Source organism: Herpailurus yagouaroundi, unplaced genomic scaffold (genome assembly GCF_014898765.1).
Source record: "Herpailurus yagouaroundi ecotype Mexico unplaced genomic scaffold, PumYag 199, whole genome shotgun sequence".
Taxonomy (NCBI): Eukaryota; Metazoa; Chordata; class Mammalia; order Carnivora; family Felidae; genus Herpailurus; species Herpailurus yagouaroundi.
The window spans coordinates 5,017,150-5,040,693 of record NW_024412430.1 but is presented as its reverse complement, the minus strand read 5'-3'; the positions used below and the strand labels follow the sequence as shown (position 1 = coordinate 5,040,693).

The following is a 23,544-nucleotide window of genomic DNA, read 5'->3' as shown; positions in this document are numbered from 1 at the left end:
GAAAAAATCAACCCACTTAATACCATGACTTCGTGAGGTTGGTACCATTATTGTTCTGTTTTTATAGGGAACCTCAGACTTCCTGAGAGGTTATGTAACTGGCCCAAGGTCACAGAAAGCTAAGCAAGATTCCTGGAAAAAGAATGACCCTAAAAGGCATATTCTTTTTTTTATTTAAAAAAAATTTTTTTTTCAACGTTTTATTTATTTTTGAGACAGAGAGAGACAGAGCATGAACGGGGGAGGGGCAGAGAGAGAGGGAGACACAGAATCGGAAACAGGCTCCAGGCTCTGAGCCATCAGCCCAGAGCCCGACGCGGGGCTCGAACTCACGGACCGCGAGATCGTGACCTGGCTGAAGTCGGACGCTTAACCGACTGCGCCACCCAGGCGCCCCAAAAGGCATATTCTTAATAACTATGCTAGACTGGCATAAAATAAAAAGGAACCTAAATATAGTAAAAGCATGTATATTATTTTATGATACGGCAACTCTATTACCTTTACGAAATCCATGCATTTTTCTTGTCTTTTAATGTAACGAATCACGGATACGGGAAATCTCTGTGAAGAAGTCTTCATTGTACTGAAGGCCTCAGTGTTGCTTTAGGGGAATATGCTCTTAAAACAAAGGTTGGCAAACTTTCTCTGGAAAGGGCCAGATAGTAAATACTTTAGGCTTTGCACGACAATCAACTCGGCCACATGGAACAAATGGGTGGGCTATGTTCCAATTAAACTTTATTTATGGACACTGAAATTCAAGGGAATTTTCATGTATCATGAAATTTTATTCTTCTTTTGATTTTTTTTTCCTTCCATCACTTAAAAACGTAAAACCGTTCTTAGCTCAGACTAGCCACCAGAGTGCAGTTTGCCGACCTCGTCTTAAAAATCTATTTTTAAGAGACCATGTGTATTAAACACACAGGATATGCCTCCACCATTTTTGACGATTTAAAACCATCTCTTCGGGGCGCCTGGGTGGCGCAGTCGGTTAAGCGTCCGACTTCAGCCAGGTCACGATCTCGCGGTTCGTGAGTTCGAGCCCCGCGTCGGGCTCTGGGCTGACGGCTCGGAGCCTGGAGCCTGTTTCCGATTCTGTGTCTCCCTCTCTCTCTGCCCGTCCCCCGTTCATGCTCTGTCTCTCTCTGTCGCAAAAATAAATAAACGTTGAAAAAAAAAATTAAAAAAAATAAATAAATAAATAAAATAAAAAAAAATAAAGCCATCTCTTCAAGATTTATTTGAAGCCCTGTTAGTTCCCTTTTCAATTCTTAGGGATTAAAAATAGCTGTAAGATAGCCATCATCATCAATGGAATCATTTCTTATCCCTCTGCTGTGTAATTATGGAGTGTAGCCTATGCAAATGAGTAACGTTGTTGATTCTGTGTTTTTCGTCTTCCCTGTTAATCCGAAAGCCCTGACAGAATGAGTTGGACGCGTCCTCGTGTAGCCTGGAAATAGTTTTCCAAGAAAAATCTGTGTTTATGATACACAGTTAACGACTAAATGAGGTTCGAAATAACCCTGAATACAAAGAAAAATTGTATTGTTACCTTATGTGAGCCGGAAAAAAAGGCTTGTGCTGTGCGTTGGTGCAGTTTGACGTGTTTCCTTTGTTCTTGATCATGCCACATTATCCTCAGGCTTCTTTTGAATACTATGCTAACGACTGTCTAAATAGATAAATAATGTGGTTGGAAAACACAGTCCCTTTTTGGTTTTCTGTTTGCAAATAACTTGGAAATATTAAGAGGATCCCTTATAGACTGGAAATGCACTAAGAGGCTGAGCAAGGGCTTGGAAAGTTCCAGTTCATAGAAAGTAATTTTAAAACTGGAAACAAACTTAAATCAAGACCAGACAATGCTATGGGCAATGGCTTGTTAACAGCCTATTTCTGGGCACTTTTTGTGTGATTGGTATTACGCTTTACCAAGTAAGAGACACAAAACAATGCTGCTTGTTAAGAGTGTTTCTTTTTCTCCTTTTTATCTTTCTACCTCCAATGACCGAAGCTAGTCAGAGCAGTTTTGAAGCTTCTTCCTAAAGATCAATCTGTCAGCCCCACCCTCACTGTTTCAGTTAGGCCCCCAGGCTCTCTCATCAGGGCCTTTCCTACTTCCTCTTGAATGCTGCTGAACTTCAGTCTTTCTCCCAATTTACCCTCCATCCCTCTATCAGAGATCCACCAGATCTTAGGTCCACCGGACCATCGCATTCAGGGATCCCCATCACCCACATGGACTATGACATTCAAAACTCTGCAAGATAGAGCCAATGCCTCTGTCACCCCCTAGTTCCTGCCCCTCCTTATTTCCCAGGTACTCCATACTTCTTTTTTTAAGCTTATTTATTTTTGAAAGAGAAAGCACACACATGTTCGTGTGCAGGGGAGAAGTAGAGAGGGAGAGAGAATCCTAAGCAGGCTCCACGCTGTCAACACAGAGCCCAACATGGGACTTGATCCCATGAACCGTGAGATCGTGATCGGAGCCGAAACCAAGAGTCGGACGCTTAACCGACTGAGCCAGGTGCCCCAGATTCTCTTCTTCTCACTTCTCTGGGATAACATCCTCTCATCTCACATTCTTGGGCACACACAGTTCATTCCTTGGAATATTCTTCCCTCACCTTGACCAATTGGAAGATTTCCGACCATCTTTTAAAATCATGTTCACTTCACTTATAACCTCTCCTGGAATGTCTTGAGGATGAATCACTTTCTTACCTCTCTTCTACCTAGGTACTCTGTGCATATAGTTTTTCACATCACATTGTGATGTTGCCGTTTGATTGTACATCTGTATTTACTAAAAGAGGGGGCAGCTGCTTGATTCCTTGAAGTGGCTACTATTTCCTTTCCAGAACCTAGCACAGTGCCCAGAATGTGATGAACAGTCAAGAACTCTTGGTGGAATTGAATTTTTTTTTTTTTAATTTTTTTTTTCAACGTTTATTTATTTTTGGGACAGAGAGAGACAGAGCATGAACGGGGGAGGGGCAGAGAGAGAGGGAGACACAGAATCGGAAACAGGCTCCAGGCTCCGAGCCATCAGCCCAGAGCCTGACGCGGGGCTCGAACTCACGGACCGCGAGATTGTGACTTGGCTGAAGTCGGACGCTCAACCGACTGCGCCACCCAGGCGCCCCGGTGGAATTGAATTTTAAGAAGATAGGACTCACATACACGAAACGACCAGACAGTGAGAATGGTCCTGGAGTGCAGTGTTAAGTGGAAAGGAGGAGGAGAAGTATTGTCCGTTAAGCATGAGAAAGACCAGATAACTCAAATTAGAGCCTGCTGGGGATGGTTTCATGGGGGGATTTGTGTGTGGACCTGATCTGAAAAAGAAAAGGGGATGTAGAAGATATTCCTCAAAATAGTCACTGGAATCAGTAAGTTGCTGATCTGACTTTCATGATAATAGTGGTAACAATATTAACCCACCAAGTATGTGTTAAGCATTAACCATGTACCAGGCACTGTTCTAGATACAGCACAGACCTGTTCTGTCTACAGAATATATCTGTATCTGGAAAATACCAGCAAGTGAAACGAATCAGATCTTGAGTCTTAAGGAACTTGCAATCTAGTTGGGGAGAAAAACATAAATCATAACACCACAACTACAACTTTTGATGCCTTCTATGTGCCAGGCACGGTCGGTCATAGGCACTTTTCTCCTGTAATTCTATTTCATCCTTATGACACAAATGCTATAGAGCAGTAATATGATTCCTCTTTACGAATGGATACTCAGGGTGCTCTCAGAGTGTTTATGAGTGGTCCACCTGGGATTTGAATCTAGGACTTTCTAGTCCATATTCTTTCTGCTGTACCACTCTGCTTCTGCCTGAAGAATGAACCTCGCCTCTGTCCAAAATCCCTGGATCTCTCTCATTTGGAAATTAGTTTTAGCTGAATGGAATTTGCCATAATAACGAACCACCAGAAGGTGATGCCACTGAAGCATGGATGAAAGCCTGCAGTTAAGGTGTATCATCCCAGCTAGAGGCACAGTGTTGAGGGTCAAGGATGAAAGAAATTATTTTAGGTAATTGTGAACATTATATACACACACACACACACACACACACACACACACACACACATATATTTCAACATATTAAAACCGAAGATATGGGGCACCTGGGTGGCTCAGTTGGTTAAGCATCCAATTCTTGATTTTGGTTCAGTTTGTGATGATGTGGTTTGTGAGATCGAGCCCCACATTGAGCTCTGCGCTGACAGCACAGAGCCTGCTTGGGATTCTCTCCCTCCCTCTCTCTCTCTGTCTTTCCCTGGCTCACATACACGTGCTCTCTCTCTCTCTCTCTCTCTAAATAAACTAAAAAAAAAAACAAAAACAAACAAAAAAACCCTCTGAAGATAAAGACATAGGTCCTTACTACATACATTTGACATTGGAATAGACGTTTCAAGATCTGTTCAGAGTTAAGAAGGTCTGCTTCAGAGCTCATGAAAAAAAGAAACTGTACAATGTCCTACCCAAGCTTAGATGTCATCAACTAAAATAATTAGGAGTCTGCATTTCATATCAAATGTAACAAGTGTAAACAGATTGTGTTTCAAAAAGAAACATAAGAATTTCGTCAATGCGTGCCTGGCAGACTTTGAATCTAACTGATCACTACATAACAACATCTGATAAGGCATAAATGTGACCAAAATTTAAGGATGTGTTTGGGGCTTCACATTTAAAGCCACCTACGCCTACCTCACATCGTTCTCAAAGTAGGCCAAAATACGCAAAAACAACGAAAAAAGTCCTAAAGATGAAGCAAGGTAAGAGGGATGACGTCTGTTCTGTTTACTTCTATTGCCTTAGTGACTAATACATCCAATGGTACAAAGGTACGTATCTGTTGAGTGACTACAGGTATAAAAAATAATTGCAGTTGCCTTCTGAGCTAAGGATATATGGCAGAACTAGGTCCCGTGGTCACACTTAGCTGTAAGGAAGGCTTGAAGGCAAATATCTGATAAAGAGTAATGAGATTGATTACCTTGCTGGGTTTAGAAAAATCACGATTCACCTTCTGGGGCTTTGCCATCCACGATACAAGTTTCCCGTTATCAAGGAAGAGGCGAGCAGGGCAGTAGGGCTGTTGTATCACCCGGTAAGAATGTCTCCCAATCTAACAAAAGCATCCATTGATAAGAGCTGATCCCCAGCTGCCAAGGGAAACGGAATAAGGCTAGTTAAACGATTCCATGAAGCCAACCCGTGTCTGCAAAGCAGAGAATTATAATGCAAGAACAGAACCAGATTGTAGTTGGGAAGATTACCGTCTCTCTGTTACTGCCGCCCGTGAAGCAGGAACTACCCATGGCCTCAGGTACTGGTTGATCTCCATCACTTGCCTCTGCCTTTTGCTGGGTCGGCTCCCTTCTCCCCGGAGGCCTCCCCTCAAAGTGCCAGACTGCATTCTCTTGGGGCCACGTCCAATAAGAAAAAGGCCCTACCTGACCCCGATTCAAGTCTCAAAAGAACTCTCTCACTGGTTCAGAAAAGGCATTTGCCAGTTTCTGTCAATATGGCCGTCATTGCCAATTTCAAGCTTCAAACGTGAGGTCACCTGAGGTGAAGCCGGGAAGAAACGTGAGGAGGCAAATCATCATAGTATTTCTACCGTACAGATGCATCAGAGACAAAAATGACCTCAAGAGCAGAGCTAACAGTAAAATGTAAAACGATGAGGAAGTGATGAGTTTGGGGTATTGGTTACCTGTGTTTTTAACATAACTTCTTTCATCGAAAGTTTTATGATTTAATTTTTAATAATCGCCGCGTCTAACAACTGACTAAGAAGGTTCCTGAACGGTGAACAACTGGCTTTGATGAGCCAGGACGAGCCAGCTTCAACACAACCATTCTTTTTTAGGTGGACTCTTTCCCTCTGTGATTTCTTTCTCTCACTAGCAAATCTCTTATCCAGAAATTCCTGCCTGTTCTTCTATTAGTTCCCCAACGCCAATGTTATCAGAAAGCAACAAAATAATTAGTTGTTTGCTCATTTCCACCAGCAATCAAAGAAAAACAAATTTAGTGAATAATAATGTTTTAGCGAAGACTTTTTTTTTTTTAATGTCTATTTGCTTTTGAGAGAGAGAGAGAGAGGGAGGGAGAGAGAGAGAGAGAGTATGTGAGCAGGCAAGGGGCACAGAGAGGAAGACACAGAATCCGAAACAGGCTCCAGGCTCTGAGCTGTCAGCACAGAGCCGGTCGTGGGGCTCGAACTCACAAACTGTGAGATCATGACCTGGGCCCAATTCGGACACTTAACCAACTGGGCCACCCAGGCGCCCCTGTTTTAGCAAAGACTTTTAATCACACAATTCCAGACTTCCGTCCACTGCTACCTGTGGTGATGTGAACAATTTCACGTATTACTTGGTGTAGAGTAAGCCAATGTATTCATTACTACTGTTGCATAAGAAGCTACTACAGGTATAGCAGCCTCAAATAAGATGCATTTATTATTTCACAGTTTTATAAGCCAGAAGTCTAGGTGGGCTTGACTGGGCTTCTCTGCTTAGGGTCTCACAAGGGCAAAATCCAGATACAGGCCTCTTACCTGGAGGCTCTGGAGAAAAAATCATCTTGCAAGGTATTCAGTTCCTGGCAGCTATCGGATCGAGGTCCCACTTACTTTTCTGGCTGTTGACCAGGGATCGCTCTCAGCTCCTGGAGGCCACTCTGGTCTTAGGCACGGCACCCAGCCCCCTTGCCAAGCCAACATCCACCCCGCTTCGAATCCCTCTTGCTACCAGCTGGACAAAAGTCTGCTTTTAAAAAGGTTAAGCTCAGGGGCGCCTGGGTGGCACAGTCGGTTAAGCGTCCGACTTCAGCCAGGTCACGATCTCGCGGTCCGTGAGTTTGAGCCCCGCGTCGGGCTCTGGGCTGATGGCTCGGAGCCTGGAGCCTGTTTCCGATTCTGTGTCTCCCTCTCTCTCTGCCCCTCCCCCGTTCATGCTCTGTCTCTCTCTGTCCCAAAAATAAATAAACGTTGGAAAAAAAAATTTTTTTTTTAAATAAAATAAAAAAAATAAAAAGGTTAAGCTCAGATGGAGAATCTCCCTTTGGCTACAACATAGCATAATCATAGGCATGATGACCCATCATAGTCACAGTCCTGGAGATCAAAGTGGGAAATCTTGAGGGCCCACTTTAGGATTCGGCCCACCATAGCCAACAAGACTCTTTTGGAAATCAATTTCGCAACAAGCGTGCTGTGTCTTTTCAATATTTGTTCTGAGTTCAACACTCATTCCTTACTGGGAAATATGTAAACAGTACTAAGGCATTTACAAACGTTTCGCTTTTGTTTGTAATTTAAAACAACTCTATAATACTCGAAAAGTAAGTTTATAAAGACTCTCCAAAATACGCTATGATAGTTACACGTAATAATAAGCAAGATTTAAAAGTTTATATACACTTGCTACGTGGGGCGCCTGGGTAGCTCAGTCGGCCAGCATCCCACTCTTGATTTTGGTTCAGGTCATGATCTCACGGTTTGTGGTACCCAGCCCTGCATCTGCACAGACACGCCGGAGCCTGCTGGGGATTCTCTCCCTCCCTCTCTCTCCCGCTCTCAAAATAAATAAATATTAAACAAAAACCCAACAGCTTATGTGGATTATGCAACTGAACCATAGAGAGCAAATAAACAACATTACCTGCCCCCAAATAATTTCATATTAAGGTGAAAAAAGACCCAATTCTGTGTACAACTAACCAAAAACGAGGGAGAATGCATGCAATGCAATAATTCAGGAGGGAAAAAAAGCCAATAAAACCATTAGAATGCAGGGACGCTTGGCTGGCTCAGTCGGTGGAGGGCACGACTCTTGATCTTGGGGTCGTTGAGCTGGAGACCCTCATTGGGTGTAGACATTACTTAAAAAACAAAATGATAATAAGCACTTTTCACATGAACTTGAACTCACAGGAGTATTTCAGCTACATGTGATAAAGGATATTAGTCCTGCCAACTAGGGCCCCTTGGAGTTCGTAGAGGCAAGACAGACACTGTATTTGGCGGACCCCACCTCCTCTTGCCACATCATTTCCCCCTCGTGTTGTTTCTCAGGGAACCAACAAGCCTAAGTGGCAAAGTTGGACAAATGTCCAAAGACACTGGCTCCGTGCCAGCTCCACGAACTATGCGCTCGCTTCAGTTCTAATAATTACATCTCATTCTGTCCATTGATAAACTCTTCCTAAGTATGAAGCTCTTGGTTTTGTTTTACTCTTGGGGGGTAATGCCCTGATTAGATTCACCATTTCTGTATGCATTTAAAAAAAATTTTTTTAAATGTTTTATTTATTCTTGAGAGAGAGACAGACAGCATGAACGGGGGAGGAGCAGAGCAAGAGAGGGAGACACAGAATCTGAAGCAGGCTTCAGGCTCTGAGTGGTCAGCACAGAGCCGGAGGCGGGGCTCGAACTCATGGACGGTGAGATCATGACCTGAGCCGAAATCGGATGCCCAACCGACTGAGCTACCCAGGCGCCCCTTTTCACTCTTTTTTATGAAGATGACTTGGCGTAACAGAAATATGCATTTTTGAGAGTTAAAGATTCCCAGGATAGGATTCCAGCTCTGGCCCTTTCTTGCGTGGAATCTTGGGCAAGTTATTGAAATTCTCACATTCCTCACTACGTATGGGGAATTTGAACTCCAGACCTCGCCAGGTTGCCGTGAGGAATGAATGACATTACATAAGCAATGGGCCTGGTACACAGACCCCATACTTCCCTCCCCACTCCCTCCCACATCGTTTTAGTAGCAGTGAACACTTTTAGTAGTCTCCTTCCCATGAACCTGTATTTTGAAAGGATTTGTGAGGCCAGATTCCTTGAGGGAGAAAAGTAGACTTAACCTGCTGTATACACTTAATCTGGAAGCAAATACCCACCCACTCAGCACTTACTGACAAGACCTTCTCGGCAAGCAAATACTGTTGGATTCGTGGCTTTAATAAGTGTATCATTAAGCAGATTTTATTACTTGAGTTCTGAGCAGATAGGGAAACAGGAGACTGTTCCTTCAGAAATCCAGTGATGTGCTCCAAAGCCAGGAGGAAATAAAATCCATTCCTCACTGAAATGGTAATAGTTTTACTTGAAGGGCCATACATTCAGTAGACATGTTGGCCAAATGCTTGACCTCTGATGAAAATCTGTTCAACTCTCCACACCTTTTCACGCTCTAAAAAGTAACCATAGTCCCCCCCCCCCCCACCTCCAGCAGAACAGTTTTTTGTTCTTGTTTTTAGTAATCTCTACACTCAACGTGGGGCTCAAGCTCACGACCCCAATGTCAAGAGTTGCATGCTCTCCGGACTGGGGCCAGTCTCAGAATAGTTTCACAGAAATCCTATTTACAGCTTTCCAAGAGAATCCACGCTTCTACAGTAAAGCCCTCCCTTCTCCCCAGAGTTTGCCTACGAAGCCCCGGGCAATCTTAGCAATATGCTGAGAATATAGACAAGGAAGCACAACGATCTAGTCTTTCCAGGTCACTTTTACCGAGAATCCATGTAGAAAAACCTTTAGATCACAGGATTTGAAAGTGGGCTTCAAAGAGTCAGGAAGATAGGCCTGTCTGGACGGTAGAGCTGAGAACTCACGAAAGCATCCTCCTTTGCCTCTGTGGCCCTCAAATGTCTGTAAGTTGAGGACAGCCTTGCAGGCATCATGTTCCCCACTGAACGCCACCAGTCGACGCCCGGCAGCCAGGAGCAGTGGCCTGGACCTCAGACATTAGGGTGCAGATGCAGCCGGGCAAACACGACAGGCAGAGGCAGGAGAGCATAAAGTCAGGCAACCAGGTGGCAACTAAAAACCCACAGTCTGGGTGCCATAAGGTTGTCCAAAGGTGGTACAGTTGACCCTCGAACAATACGGGTTTGAACCGTGTGGGTCCACCGACATGTGGATGTTTTTGATAAGTACAGAACAGTACTGTGAATGTATTTCCCTCATGATTTTCTCAATAATATCTTCCTTTCTCTAGGTTACTTTATTGCAATGCACATAGCATACAACATGAAAAATATGTGCTCAACTGTTGATGTTGTTGGCAAGGCTTCCAGTCAACAGTAGGCTATTAGTAGTCAAGTTTTGGGGGAGCCAAAGGGCATGGGCGGATTTTTGATGGCATGAGGAATCGGTACCCCAGCTCCCATGTTGCTCAAGGTCAACCGTATTGAGTTTGGGTTCCAGACTTCAGATCTCAGTCTGGCAAGCTTAAAAGGGTGGCTCGAGCTGTGTTTTCAGTATTGATTTATTCCCGGGGCAAAGGAACACAGAAAGCAAATCAAATTGCTAATCAACAAGTGGCTGGGCAAAGAATCCTTGACAAAGGAGTCTTCAGCCTGACTTTGTGATACACATCGTTGGGCTGTAAGGGATCACGAGGGATCTTTATAACTGACGCTTCCAACAAGGTCTCTCTCTCAGCCTGGGATTGGAATTTTTATCCTCTGTGATCCCTTTGGCCAAACTCCACACTGAGTCCTTTACTGCCTTGGTAACTTCCTTTGCAGCACAGCTGTATAACATCTGGATAATTTCTCTGTCCTGTTTTTCCGTTGATTTTTACTTTTAAAGAGCTGTTTGCTGTTTGCCTGTCAAATCAATTTTGTCCCCTGTAGGTGGATTTCCGATGACCTCAAACAGGCTTGTCTCCTTACATTTGCTTGTGAGGTTTAAAGGAAATAATGCATGTCAAAGTCTTTTGTAAGCTATAAGGGGCTACACCAATGTTATTATTTCTCTGTTCACCTGTATTGTCACTTACACTTTGGAAACTGGGAGAAATCAAGTAATACTCTCACGCCAACCATGTGGATGTGGTTTTTCAGAAAACTGGGCAGCTACATAATCCATGGGGCCCCGTGTAAAAGTCAAGAATTTCAAAATGGCGGGGCACCTGGGTGGCTCAGTCAGTTAAGTGTCTGAGTGCAGCTCCAGTCATGATCTCATGGTTTGTGAGTTTGAGCACTGCATAGGCTCTGTGCTGACAGCAGAATCCAAAGCAGGCCCTTGCATTCTGTCTCCCTCTCTCTCTTCCCCCTCCCCAGCTCAGACTCTGTCTCTCTCTCTGTCTCAAAAATAAACAAGCATTAAAAAAAAAAAAAAAAAAAAATTAAAACAAATTTCAAAATGGTAGCAGCAGAGCCCCGGCTCTACACATGGGGCCCAAGCCCTGGTGAAACGCTTCACGAAGCCAACCACGATTTCAGGATATTCAGAGAGATGGGAAACTTGCAAAATCCATCACCCCCAAGTAGGTCAAAGAAGTTGAACACAGAGGTGGTAGCTTTGGAGAAAAGGGAAGAAGAGTTCCTTAAGATCTACAAAACACAGAGATTTAAGGAAAACCCCAAGGAAGGAGGCTTGGTATAGAAGAAATTCCTTCCAGACATAAAATGCTTAATTGAAAGAGAGCTGCTCTTCGCATTCAGGACATCTTCATTCTCATCTTCGCCTGCGTGACATCAGCCAAGTCATCTGAGACAACGTATGTGGCTGCGCCTGGTGTTCTGTAACCCGTAGACGGCACAACAACCGAAGTGTAAACTTTCACCGTGGCCGTTCTGAAAGGTGGTCCTTGGCCACACTGCAACACACGCCGAGTGGGGCCTCGCCTGAGGGCGGGGTACACTCCTTCCCAGGCAAGGGTGGGGAGGGCTTTACTTTGTCCCAACTCAGCTTTTTTTTTTTTTTTTTCTTTTTTCCTTTTTCTCCTGGTTTCTACTCCCTCTGGGCTAAAAACAAAACCAAAACAGAGCCCACCCGGTCAACCTGTTAATTTCCTAGGCAACCCGCTTGGAAGGCTTCGCCACCCTCCCAAAGGCAGGAGGGCAGGACAAGGAAGGAAGGGCTGGGACCTCCCTCGGGGTCGTGACCTCAGAGCCAAGTTTCCGTAGCTGAGGGACTGGCAGTGCTGGAAGGGAGGGCGGAGACCACACCGCATCCCTGGCTCTTTTTCTCCTACTAGCTTCTCAGCTTCCTGGAACCAGCAAAGAGTGGAGAAATCTGTAAGAGTCCCCGCTTACACCATCTATTTCCTTTGTCGTTCATTTCCTGAAAACTTCTTTCAGGGGACACGGTGAAATAAACACCACAGGATGTACTCAAGAGCAAATTCATCCTTCCTGAAATGCTGGCTTGTGGGGACCTTCGGCACGGCAGAAGTCTCCTGTCCTCTTTCTTCCACATCTAGAAGGTACTGGAACAAAGGGAGAGACATCATGCCCCTTTATTTCCTGCATCTGGGGGAGGCAAGGAGAGACCATGATTCCTTCCCCAGAAATGCACTCAAACACCTATTTCCCAGAGACCCCAACTATACCAGGAGCCCCACGGAGGTGAAGATGAAGTCAAATAAAACTGGAACTTCTCTGGGAGGCTGCCTGTGTGTTCCTCAGAGTCACGGACGTCGACGTATTCCATCAGTACCCCTAGCACATAGCAGAGGGCTAACACACAGTAGTCCTCCCTAAGTATCTGGGGAGGGAATCTGCTCACAGAAAGCATTGTCTGCCGCTGACCAGAACTCAACTTGGCATTTAATCTAGGGAACAGTTGGCTGTGTCCTTAAAGTTGCCATGTTATCTTTGGCCAGAGGAACAAATGGCCACCTTACAACAGTAACCAGCACTGTTTTTCGGGTACTAAAAATCACTGCACGATCGATCCGTTTAGTCCTTATACTCATCACGGCACTGTTGTTATTCTTGTTTCAACGGACAAGACACGAAGCCACAGGCGGTTAAATAACTTGTCTATTTGCATAGATACTGTCTGAGAGGGCTTGCTTCCTCACTTTCCGGATTGCAGCTGCCAGATGCCTCCAGAACCAAACACAGGAGGGCAAATTAAAATGGGGACTTTCTTTTATTACAATCCACAATAAAACAAAACAAAATTTATACCAACACCTCTTTATAAAACTAAAGCAAAAGCCCAAGGAAACGATACTTACCCAAATTATGTTTTTCATCATACTCTGATTTTCTTTGACGCTGACCACAATACACTAATCTGATTTCACAATGTATAGTTTGGAAAAACCTGAGCTAGATAGATAAATTTTTTTTAAAACCTGTATATAGGACGCCTGGGTGGCTCAGTCGGTTAAGCGTCCGACTTTGGCTCAGGTCGTGATCTTCCCGTTCGAGTTTGAGCCCCACAACACGCTCTGAGCTCTCAGCACAGAGCCAGCTTCGGATCCTCTGTCTCCCTCTCTCTCTCTCTCAAAAATAAACAAACATTAAAACAAATAACAAACAAAAGCTCTATTAGGTAAGAGCCAAGGTTAGCCCCAGACTTGCTGTATTTAGAGGGTTCTCTCTGTATTTTCCCTTCTGGAGCAATTCAAGTGCAATGCCTGCGGGGCATCCAAAGCCCCTGCCAGGTCCCTCAGATCCTGGGCTTCTGAAATTCCTCCTCTGCCCATCTTCTGGGTCACTTCGCCGCTCCAGATGGCCATCTTAGGTACAGTCTCTATCAGATTTGGCTCCAGCCCGATCTGTGCATCTAGTCCAGGGGAAGTGCCCTTTGCACTCTCTCTTCACCCCCTCCCTTAAGTGCCACATTCTCTCCCTCTCTGGTCTGTTGTCAACACCCAGTCTTCCTCCAGCTTCTTACACTATCTTTACATTCCATCTCCCAACCTAGGAAACACAAGCTCTCTGCCTGAAGTATCTGGAAGGGTCCAGACACAGCACGCCGATGTCATCTCCAAAGGAGTCTTCCCTCCCTCGTGAACTTGACTCCTCTACAGGTAGGAGGAAAGTGATGGACAGAACAGGTTTCACATGGTCTCAGCGCGACCTGGATTTCCTAGGACGTAGGACTGGAAAGTGGGGGAGTTAGCATCGTCTATTACGAAGATTTTACCCTTGATGGCCTCTTCCAAAAGCATAAGGAAGAGTTCCATACTCCCATGATTTTACACATGGGTGGGCTTCAGGTAAGTGGAGGGAATGGAAAGATAATGAGCAAAGGCTTAGAGTCTGGGATAAGCAGTTTAGGAGTTACGAGGGAACATGAGCTCGCTGGGGCGCGTCCACGTATGACACAAGTCACGGAGAACAAAAGGTGGATGTCAATGAAACAGGTGGCCCAACGAGCCTGCCAGAGGCTAAAGGCTCAGGTCTGGGCACTCTGCCCTGACCTTAGCTGGCCCTCCAGATCTGGTCCATGACCCACATCCTTGGTACTTCCCTATTCCTCCAGACTCAAGAAACCTTGTTCCTGTCCACAATGTGTCAATTTGATTAATCCTTATGTGTTTGTGAACCTTCTGCCTTTTTTGCTGGCTCTACTAAAAGTTGTTTGGTTTTTTTTTGTAATGTTTACCTATTTCTGAGAGAGAGAGAGAGAGCAAGGGGGAAGGGGCAGAGAGAGAGGGAGACAGAGGATCCAAAGCAGGCTCCGCACTGACAGCAGAGAGCCCAATATGAGGCTCGAACCCACAATCTGAGAGATCATGACGTGAGCCAAAGTCAGAGGCTTAACTGACTCTTGATTTCGGCTCAGGTCACGATCTCACAGTTGCATGAGTTCAAGCCCCACATCAGGTTCCACACTGTGTGCAGCCTGCTCAAGATTCTCCCTCTCTCTCCCTGTTCCTCTGCCCTTCCCCAACTCACACTGTCCCTCTCAAAATAGATAAACTTAAAAATACATAAATAAGTAGAAGTTTGGTCTCAGCTTTGCTAACTCTCTCCTGTGCCTGAAACACTCTAGCCTGTATAAAAGCCTGTGGAAGGGTGAGCTGCCAGGTTCTGCAAAAGCTGCTAATGGGCAGACCTGGAGATGGTTCCTGCCCACCCCCCAGGACCCCCAGGGTCCCACGGACACTGTAAACTCCTTTCAGGCCAGGCAGCCAAGCCTGTCTGCCAAGATTGTTTCCCTCTTGAAACAGGCTGAGTTCTAACGCTCAGCTCTGAAACTTGCTTCCTACACAGTTTGAGTTGGACTGAGTTTATCTCTGACTTTCCGTTTCTTCATGAGACCATGAAGCGAGAGCACATAGAAGCTCCTACTGCTACAACAGCTAACATTCATCTCTGGTCAGTAGGTGGCCAGAATGTAACCACTCCCATCTTGAGTCTCTACAGTGAAACATAGGGATCAGAGCCCCTACTCTTCTTCTGAGTGTTCAACGTGCACCTAGTTACCTGGGTTTTACTCTGCAAATTGTGATCTTACAAAAAACATGATACCCTCAATGTAGTTAAGCTGCGGCAATAACAAGTATTTCATATTATCCATCCTTTGGCAAGACCGTAAAAAGGAATGAAGAAAACAAACGTTCACCAAGGGCAGAGAATCCAAGGTAACACTTCCTTCTCCCTTCCCTAAAACTTCACGAGAAGCCCTCAAACTCATTCTATAGGCAACAGTAGAAAACAGGTCCGGCAGGTCAGGCTAAGGGCCAGGGAAAGTCCTACTTTTGAAATACGGCAGAAATCTCAGTCATTAGGTTTTGCTGGGTTCAGAAGAGATTTAAAGACAAAACAAAAAGCTTCATTTGACAGAAATTCTGTACTGGTTGGAGAGCCTTTAATAAACTTGAAATTCCAGCAAATTTGCAAGCAAAACACCACCCTGGGCGGCCAGAGAAAATGTTTTGAATTCTCAGAGGCCTAAAGGGACCCTGAGATGAACTTGGACTTGAGTGACTCATAGTTAGCTGCAGGTATTTGTTTACAGGGATCCAGGCAAAACTCACACCCGGGAACCTTCTCAATGCCCCAGAGGGAGTGACTCTCCTAGGATTTATAACCACCTGCTTCCAGAAGGGCTTCCTGGTGCCTTCTCTTGCGTACACAAAATGAAATCGTTGACATGGAAAGAGAACGTGAGCCTTGAGAGAGGCTGGCAAGTGGGCTGACCCACCCAAGCACAGGTTTAAATATTCCCTAGCAATGGAGGTCTTTCATCAAATGTCTTCAGTAGAAGCCACAGATATAAAACAGCGAGGGGTGCTACCTTAAAGTAAGCAGGGTGGGGCAGGGCGGAGATCCCCTTGCTGGCCCAGCTCCGGGTGTTTCTCTATGAAGCTCTTAGGCTCTTCCGAGAACACTCTGAAAATCAGGTTTCTATAGGATGATCCCTGCTGGGATCAAACCTGAGGCCTGAGCTTCCTGCAAATCAAGGTTAAAAAAGAAAAACACACGGGGCGCCTGGGTGGCTCAGGCGGTTAAGTGTCCGACTTCGGCTCAGGTCATGATCTCACGGTTTGTGGGTTCAAGCCCCGCATCGGACTCTGTGCTGACAGCTCAGAGCCTGGAGCCTGCTTCAGCTTCTGTCTCCTCTCTCTGCCCCTCCCCACTTGTGCCCTGTCTCTCTCTCAAAAATAAATAAATGTAATAAAAAAAAAAAGAAAGAAAAACACTAGGACTATAGACTTTTCTTTAGATGAGAGTAGAGTCTTGTCCTTTTTTTTTTCCCTACTGTCCAGTATCAGACTCCCCCCCCTCGTTACGTTTAAAGAATTTACTTCCCACTGTATGAGCCTTGGTGGCAAAGCGTCTGTCTCTCTACAGAAGCTGAAATAGGTATTCAGTTTCCCAGCCCATCCCTTGCAGCTAACACATGGGCACATGACCAAAGCTCGGCCAATCGGATATGAATCGTAGAAAGATTAGTTTCCGGGGCAACAGGGCCAGCCGTGTGGAACAGGTGGTGGCACCGTCTTCGAGGAACCAGCTCTGCGTGCGACTTTGGCTCTGGTTCTGGCTGGGGCCCCCCGTTCTTACCCAGCTTCCAGCTGTCCCATCCAACCTCTGAATTATCCATCGTTCTGCCAATGAAGTTCAGTCCCTGCTGAAGCCAGCCAGGTCCATTTCTGTTACTTGCGACCAGTTAGATTCCTAAGCGAAACGGTAACATTGGAGGCTGCAGCCGGCTGTGGGAAATACAGAAGATAACCCAGTGCAGTTACATGATAACTTGGATTTAACTTAAGGCAATGCCAACTACAGGGACTCCCTGGACAAGAGCATGAGAGGGGACAGTAAGATTCTTTGATTTGCTTAGTCATCCTTGCCTGTTCAAACTCAACCAAGGCCTCTACTGTCCCAGAAGGAGGCCCTGGCCAAAATGCAAAGAGACATGAAAGGATTCAATTTTAGGTTTGAGCTTCAAAAAACAAAAAACAAAAAACAAAAAACAAAAAACAACCCCGAAGCTTTTGCAATTTAAAGATAAGCACTCGTAGGTCGTTTTGACTTCTCTACCGGGCTTGCTGACAACCTAAGCGCTTCCTAAGAGGAGGCTCCACTCCAGACAGCAATCGGGAACACTCAAGACTGGCACCCACTCCTTCCCCCACACCCTTCCGCAGCCCTGCTCTCCCACTGGCTTGGGTAACCCAGGGAACTAGGCCTGGTTTAGAGCACTGATCCTGAGGAACTTGATTCAGACTAATCTCGTAGAGGCAGGCAATTTATAAATAGAAAATACCTTCTTCACTCCCAATCCCAGGGCTCATGCCTGTTTCCACTAGAGAGAAAAAGAAGAGGAGGAGGAGCCAGAGGAAGAGGAGAAGAGAAAAGGGAGGGGAAGGGAGAGGAGAGCAGGGAAGGAAGAGGCCATCTATTCCAAGCTTCACATCAGGGTTCCTCTAAGTCTGTTCAGGCTGCTATAACAAAACACCCCAGACTGAGTGGCTTCTAGAGGAAACTTTAATTCTCGCAGTTCTGGAGACCAGAAGTCCAAGCCAGCCTGGTCAAGTTCTGGTGAGATGCTTCCCCTCGGCTGCAGACTGCTGACTTTGCTCAGAGTACCCTCACATGACAGAAAGAGCAAAAGAAAGTTCTCCAGGGTAAGCTTTTGTAAGGGCAATCCCATTCAAGACAGCTCGGCTCCCCACCCCACAGAGGTCCCACCTGCTGACACATTGGGTGTTAAGACGTTCCCATCCCAGCGCTGGCATCTTGTGATCTACACCTCCAACTGAAATTGTAAGCCTCTAAGTTCACCTGGACACTCCGGGTTTGAAGATGTGAATACCACTTTAAGTTCATGCTCAACCCCCACCGAAGGGGCGGGGGGGGGGGGGGAAGGGGGGCAGTGATATTTATTATCCTGATTTTGGTTTTGATTTCACAGGTGTGCATCCATATATCAAAACTCGCCAAGTCGCACAACTTAAATATGTGCAGCTTATGTCAATTGTACCCTGATAAAGCTATAATAAACTCTTTATCGAAATATAATTACCACACGGGCATACAACGTACCGATTCAACACCTCCTTACGAGTGCTCACCACGATAACTGGAGTCACCACCTGTCATCCTTCGTTACTACCTTAATTACATTCCCTGTGCTGTACTTTTCTTCCCCGTGACTTATCTTACAACTGAAAGTTTGCACCTCTTAATCCCCTTTATCTATTCTTCCCATCCCCCCCGCCTACCTCCCCTCCACCCAATTTTTGTAGAACCTTATTTTACCGTTTTTAACGCTCATTTCTTTACACACATTAAAGTCACTTCCAACTCGGATAAATCCCTGGGTCTGTCATCTTTGTATGCTTCTGTAGTGGGTTTCTGCCAACTCTTGCTCAGGACGGCATCTCTTTACAGGGTCCACTTATTTCCCAGCCCAGTCTCTGAAGGTCAGAGTGGATCTCCTCTATCAGCCTCGTGACCATTTTCCAAGTCAGAGAGGAACAGGAAAAGGCGAGCACTTTTACCAGGAAAGCAACACGGTCCTTGTAACTTCTAAGTACATGTCCCGCTTCCGTCTCCCTGATCGCAACTGTCACAGAGGAGCCTCAACTACGAACATTTAAACCCCCGTCGTTGAGCGCGCTGGAGGCAGTGCTGCAAGACTAGACTAGACTACACTAGACACAGGCAAGAGTTCCAAGGGACTGCTAGTCATGGAGACCGCAGGACCCCGTTCTGGAGCGGGAGTTACGGAAGGGAACTCACACCTACTTAACACTCCCCTGGCTCTTGTGACTCTAAAATATAACGGGGACCCTCACCCTCAGAAAGTAGGCTTTTGAGGACGGACACCGTGCGAACAGAAGGCTCTTGAAAGAAGCCCGTGACGGTGCCGCGGGCACACACGGCAGCTTGTGAAGGCAAGGCCGTGGGCTCTAGAAGTACCCTTGCACGCCAGCTCCTCCCTCCAGATGCCGTCCGCGACCGCTATGCAGGCCTCCAACCCACCGGCAAGTAGCCGGCAAGGGAGGGACTCAGATACACACAAGGCAAAAGGTGCAAAGAAACATCACCTGGCTCAGGTTTATTTCAAGGCCTGAAATCATTCAGATTAATAAAAAATGGTATTACTGCAATTTCTCATCATACATACGCCACGTAAAACTTTAAGAAGTGTAGACATTATTAACTCCTGCACCTCACGATATACAATTTTCAAACTGCAAGGTGACAACAGCAAAGACTTTCCACACACTTAGTGAGGACATGATTAGCAGCAGGCTATACAAATACAAATCCGTTTTTACACTTTCCATGTCTGTTTTTATCTTTGCTTTGTAAAGCCACTAATAATCGAGGCTTCTTTCAAGCATAGGCTCCCTAACATCAAATTACATTTCCTAAGTATTTTCATAAAGGAAATAAGACACACACTACATTGTCCGCCATAAATTCATACACCAAACAGAAAAACACAATCCAACTAAATTTACCCATGCTTCCCCTTTCTCCAGATGTTTTAGGTATTTTTCTGCTTTATGTGTTTGGTAACATCAGTTCTCTATGCCGATTAGAGAAAATGCTCGATGATGAGTTACTTTTAAAATTACCTTCTCTGTCTTCCTGCTCGCCTTCCCCACGCCGAATCTGGTGCTCAAGCGAACGAGAGCACAACGTACTGTTTCAGGGGGGCCAAACAAGCTGTCGTCTCAATTTCCTAAATATCCAAAGACTTCAATTTTCTGCCAATATAAACAGGGTCCCAAGTAGCCAAATACTGCTTCTTAGTTAGGAGGAAGAAAAAATGCATAGCGTGAGGATTATTTAACTAAAGCTTTATTATGTATGCCTTTTCCCCAAGCTACAAGCACTGTTTAGCATTAAATTACATTGTGCGTACACAACTACGACAGTTTACATTTGCTCAGGAATATATAATTACGTTAAAAATAAATAACTGTTTCATAATTTAATTGGCTCTTAAAAGGTTTCTCTAGGGGGAAAACAAATGTTTGTGTTCTTCAAGAAACTGGTATATACAAATCATCCACTGTGTGCTCACCCTGAACATGAGGAAACCTAAGGATGAAGTTCTGGGCATTTTTTTCCCTACAATGCAATACAGCTTTGCACTTAGTCACTGTTCACGGGGCGAAGGGATGGAATGATATAGGCGCCATCTTTTGTCCAAGTGTATAGCTGTAGAACATTCTAAATGGAATAGGGAAAACAAAAAAAAATAACCCTGACATTGACAACTGTTTCAAGGAAAACAGAACCAAAATCAAGAAAAACGTTGAACATCGACCCTAAAAAGGACAAATGTTATACCACACAGAAATGCAACATAGGGATTTAGAAAAACACTCATTTTACTGCTCTAGGAGCCAGATGATAGGATGAGGAAGTCTAGACCAATTGGAACTGAGTCAGCTGTTAACAAAAATGGAACACAGTACAATGATTTGACCTCATAGAGGAAATGACTAACTACAGTGAAACCCCACATGTCTATTTGTAATATATTAACATACCAGATATCAAAAATATAAAGTATGGATTTTCCCCCTTAGGTTTACAATAAACTCTCAAAGCTCTGGTGAATACACTTATTTACAAGCCTTCTCTAGTTGGCAGCACATCCTACACAGATACATACATGCTACTTTTTACCATGAGAATTATAGTCCTCATCTCAAAACCAGTGACTTGCCTTTTTACCCATAATTATATACATTTCATTCCCATTATAAGACACTTAAGACCTGTCTAGTGGTACATTTTAAATGACATATTGCATAAAAAAGAAGCTTGATTTTTAAAATGAATCATTTTAGTACTATAGCATGATGCATTGAATTTGAACAGTTAAAGCATGATGTGGTAAGTACATTGTACTGTTTAATTCACAGCTGTAGGAAAATGTTTGATTTTTAAAATACAACAACTGAGGAGTTATGAGTAGTAAAATACTAGAACACAGTGAATGAATAAATAAGAATAAGATGATTTTTCATCAGTGGCCATTCATGATTTTGCTTTTAGGAACCCGGAAGAAATTATCTTCTTTCAATTTCAAATGTTCTGGTAAATCTAGTCGTTTCCTGGCTTCCTCGATATCACCTTGAATTGCTGAAATAAGGGACTCTGTAGAGAGAACACAGCAGGCAGACGATGAGAAACTGCCGCTCTACTCTCTCTACTCGTTCAGACTCTCCTGAAAGCTCACAGGCTGGCAGCGCCTTTAGCACAGGGGAGACGCCCAATAAATGTTTGTCCCGTCCCTTCTTCCGGACTGACGTAAACATCAATGGTACCCAAAAGATGTCCCTCTTCTGGCAATTTCTCAGAGAAAGGCATTAGCAAAAAGTGTGTCACAAGTACCAAATGGAAGGAAGATGCACGATCAAGCCTCTTCAGTATTTACATTTGTAAAAGACCCTCTCCAACAGAATCAAAGCAACCACACCACGCTGACATACTTGATGCTCTATGTTGCAAATATTGACTTAGTTTGTTACACTTCAAGCACCGCAAAGCATCTTTACTCACGACAGCATTCTCTCTTGTTCCTTGAACTATGAAAAGGAAATAGAGATTTCACTAACTTCATACTGTTGGGAGAGAAGCAGCCAGCCTACTGATACTGATAAGAAGCATCACATACTTGTGTGACCCTGGGCAAACTATTTAACCCTCCTCTGCCGATCTCCTCACCTGTGAAATGGGCAAAATAATTCCTCATGTTATGGTGGGGGAAGTGACTTGATTCATGTAAGGCACTTACAGTGCCTGGCACATACTAAATGCTCAAATACCATCTCGCCTGCCGTGCTGTTACTAGCAGAAGCATTAGAAGTGGCTGCGGTAATACCTAAGAAGACCTAAAAGGAACTTTACCTAAAGAATCGAAGTTCTTCTCAGGTCTGAGGTAGCCAACGATGGCCACATTGAGGATTTCCCCATAGAAGTCCTCTTCGAAGGTGTGCATGATATGAGTTTCCTATAGTTAAGAAATATCAAAAAGATTACCATCAGATCACAGAATACCTGAAATTTGAAATATTACCTTCACATTTACGGTGGGGGTCATTCAAATGAAACCATGAACGCTTGCTAAATTTTTAAAGACAGGTTAAAATCTAAGTGTAGTTTTTCTCCTGAATGCTTCCATCAGTCCTGTTCCTGCTCCTGACCTTACATGTAAACATTGTATCTGAGTAAGGCAGATGTTATACCACGAATATTGAGCACAATGCTAAGCAGTTCTGGGCCATCTCTACTGTTTTTACCAGTACTCAGTCCTGTGGTTTTCCAACTGTGACACGCTTCTATAAACTCTTCAAGGACGCTGAAATTTATACCAACTCTGTTTCTGCCATGCGCCTGAGCTGACCAAGACTCAGCCCTATCTCGCAGATTAAGCTGTTAAGTGGTAGGGGTACTGTGAACAGAGCAGAAGGGTATGCCCTTAAGGTAGTTTAAGAGGAAAGAAAAAAAAGCATCACCTCGCAATTTTATCAGAAAGCACCATTTGTGTAGTAAGCAGCTCTATCTTAGCAGGATGAGCAAGTAATTAAAAAGTGAATGAACTACATTAATTGTGGCAAGCTCCATTTTATAAAACATGCTCTTAAGTAATTCATTTAAAAAAATTTTTTTAATGTTTACTTATTTCTGAGAGAGAGAGAGAGAGCACAGAGCATGAGCAGGGGAGGGGCAGAGAGAGAGAAGACACAGAACCCAAAGCAGGCTCCAGGGTCCGAGCTGTCAGCACAGAGCCGACAAAGGGCTCAGACTCACAAACCATGAGATCACGATCTGAACCGAAGTCGGACACTTAATCGACTGAGCTACCCAGGCGTCCCATAAGTAATTCACTTTTATCTCCAGTGAGGATAAGTCCATGGGCAGCTATAAAAATTAATATTGCAATTTTGGCTTGAAACTCTACTTTTTATTTTCTACAGGACTTGAAAGACAAATGCACCAAAATTCGTAACTTCAGAATGTTAAAGGCAATCCTCGCGGTAACCGCACAGAAAATAGTTATGTCAAGTACACAAAAGGAAATAAGGTAATCAAAATTTGTCACTGCAAAAAAAAAAAAAAAAAAAAAATTTAAAAACAAAAGGCAGTAGTGGAAGAAATATCAAAAAGGCTGTAAGGCATTTAGAAAACAGCAAAATAGCAGAAGTCCCTCCTCAGCAGTCATTAGCTTACATGTAAATGGATTAAACTCTCCAAAGAAAAGGCAGAGATTAACAGAACGATTAAAAAGCACAATCCAATTATACCCCCCCCCC

At 44.4% G+C, this 23,544-nt stretch overlaps 1 protein-coding gene across 2 annotated transcripts in view; it reads right to left on the bottom strand.

The window, feature by feature from the left end:
- Positions 1-19,295: 19,295 nt before the first annotated feature.
- The window catches only part of RFK (riboflavin kinase), a 6,018-nt gene continuing 1,769 nt past the window's right edge, over positions 19,296-23,544 (bottom strand). Inside the window, exons 3-4 of one of the 2 annotated variants that reach the window (XM_040449325.1) lie at positions 22,139-22,241; positions 19,296-21,385 (exon numbers count right to left, since the gene is read on the bottom strand). In XM_040449325.1, the coding sequence (XP_040305259.1) occupies positions 21,255-21,385; positions 22,139-22,241 (234 nt within the window). In that variant the 3' untranslated portion in view covers positions 19,296-21,254. The other variant, XM_040449324.1, reaches the window with a different exon arrangement.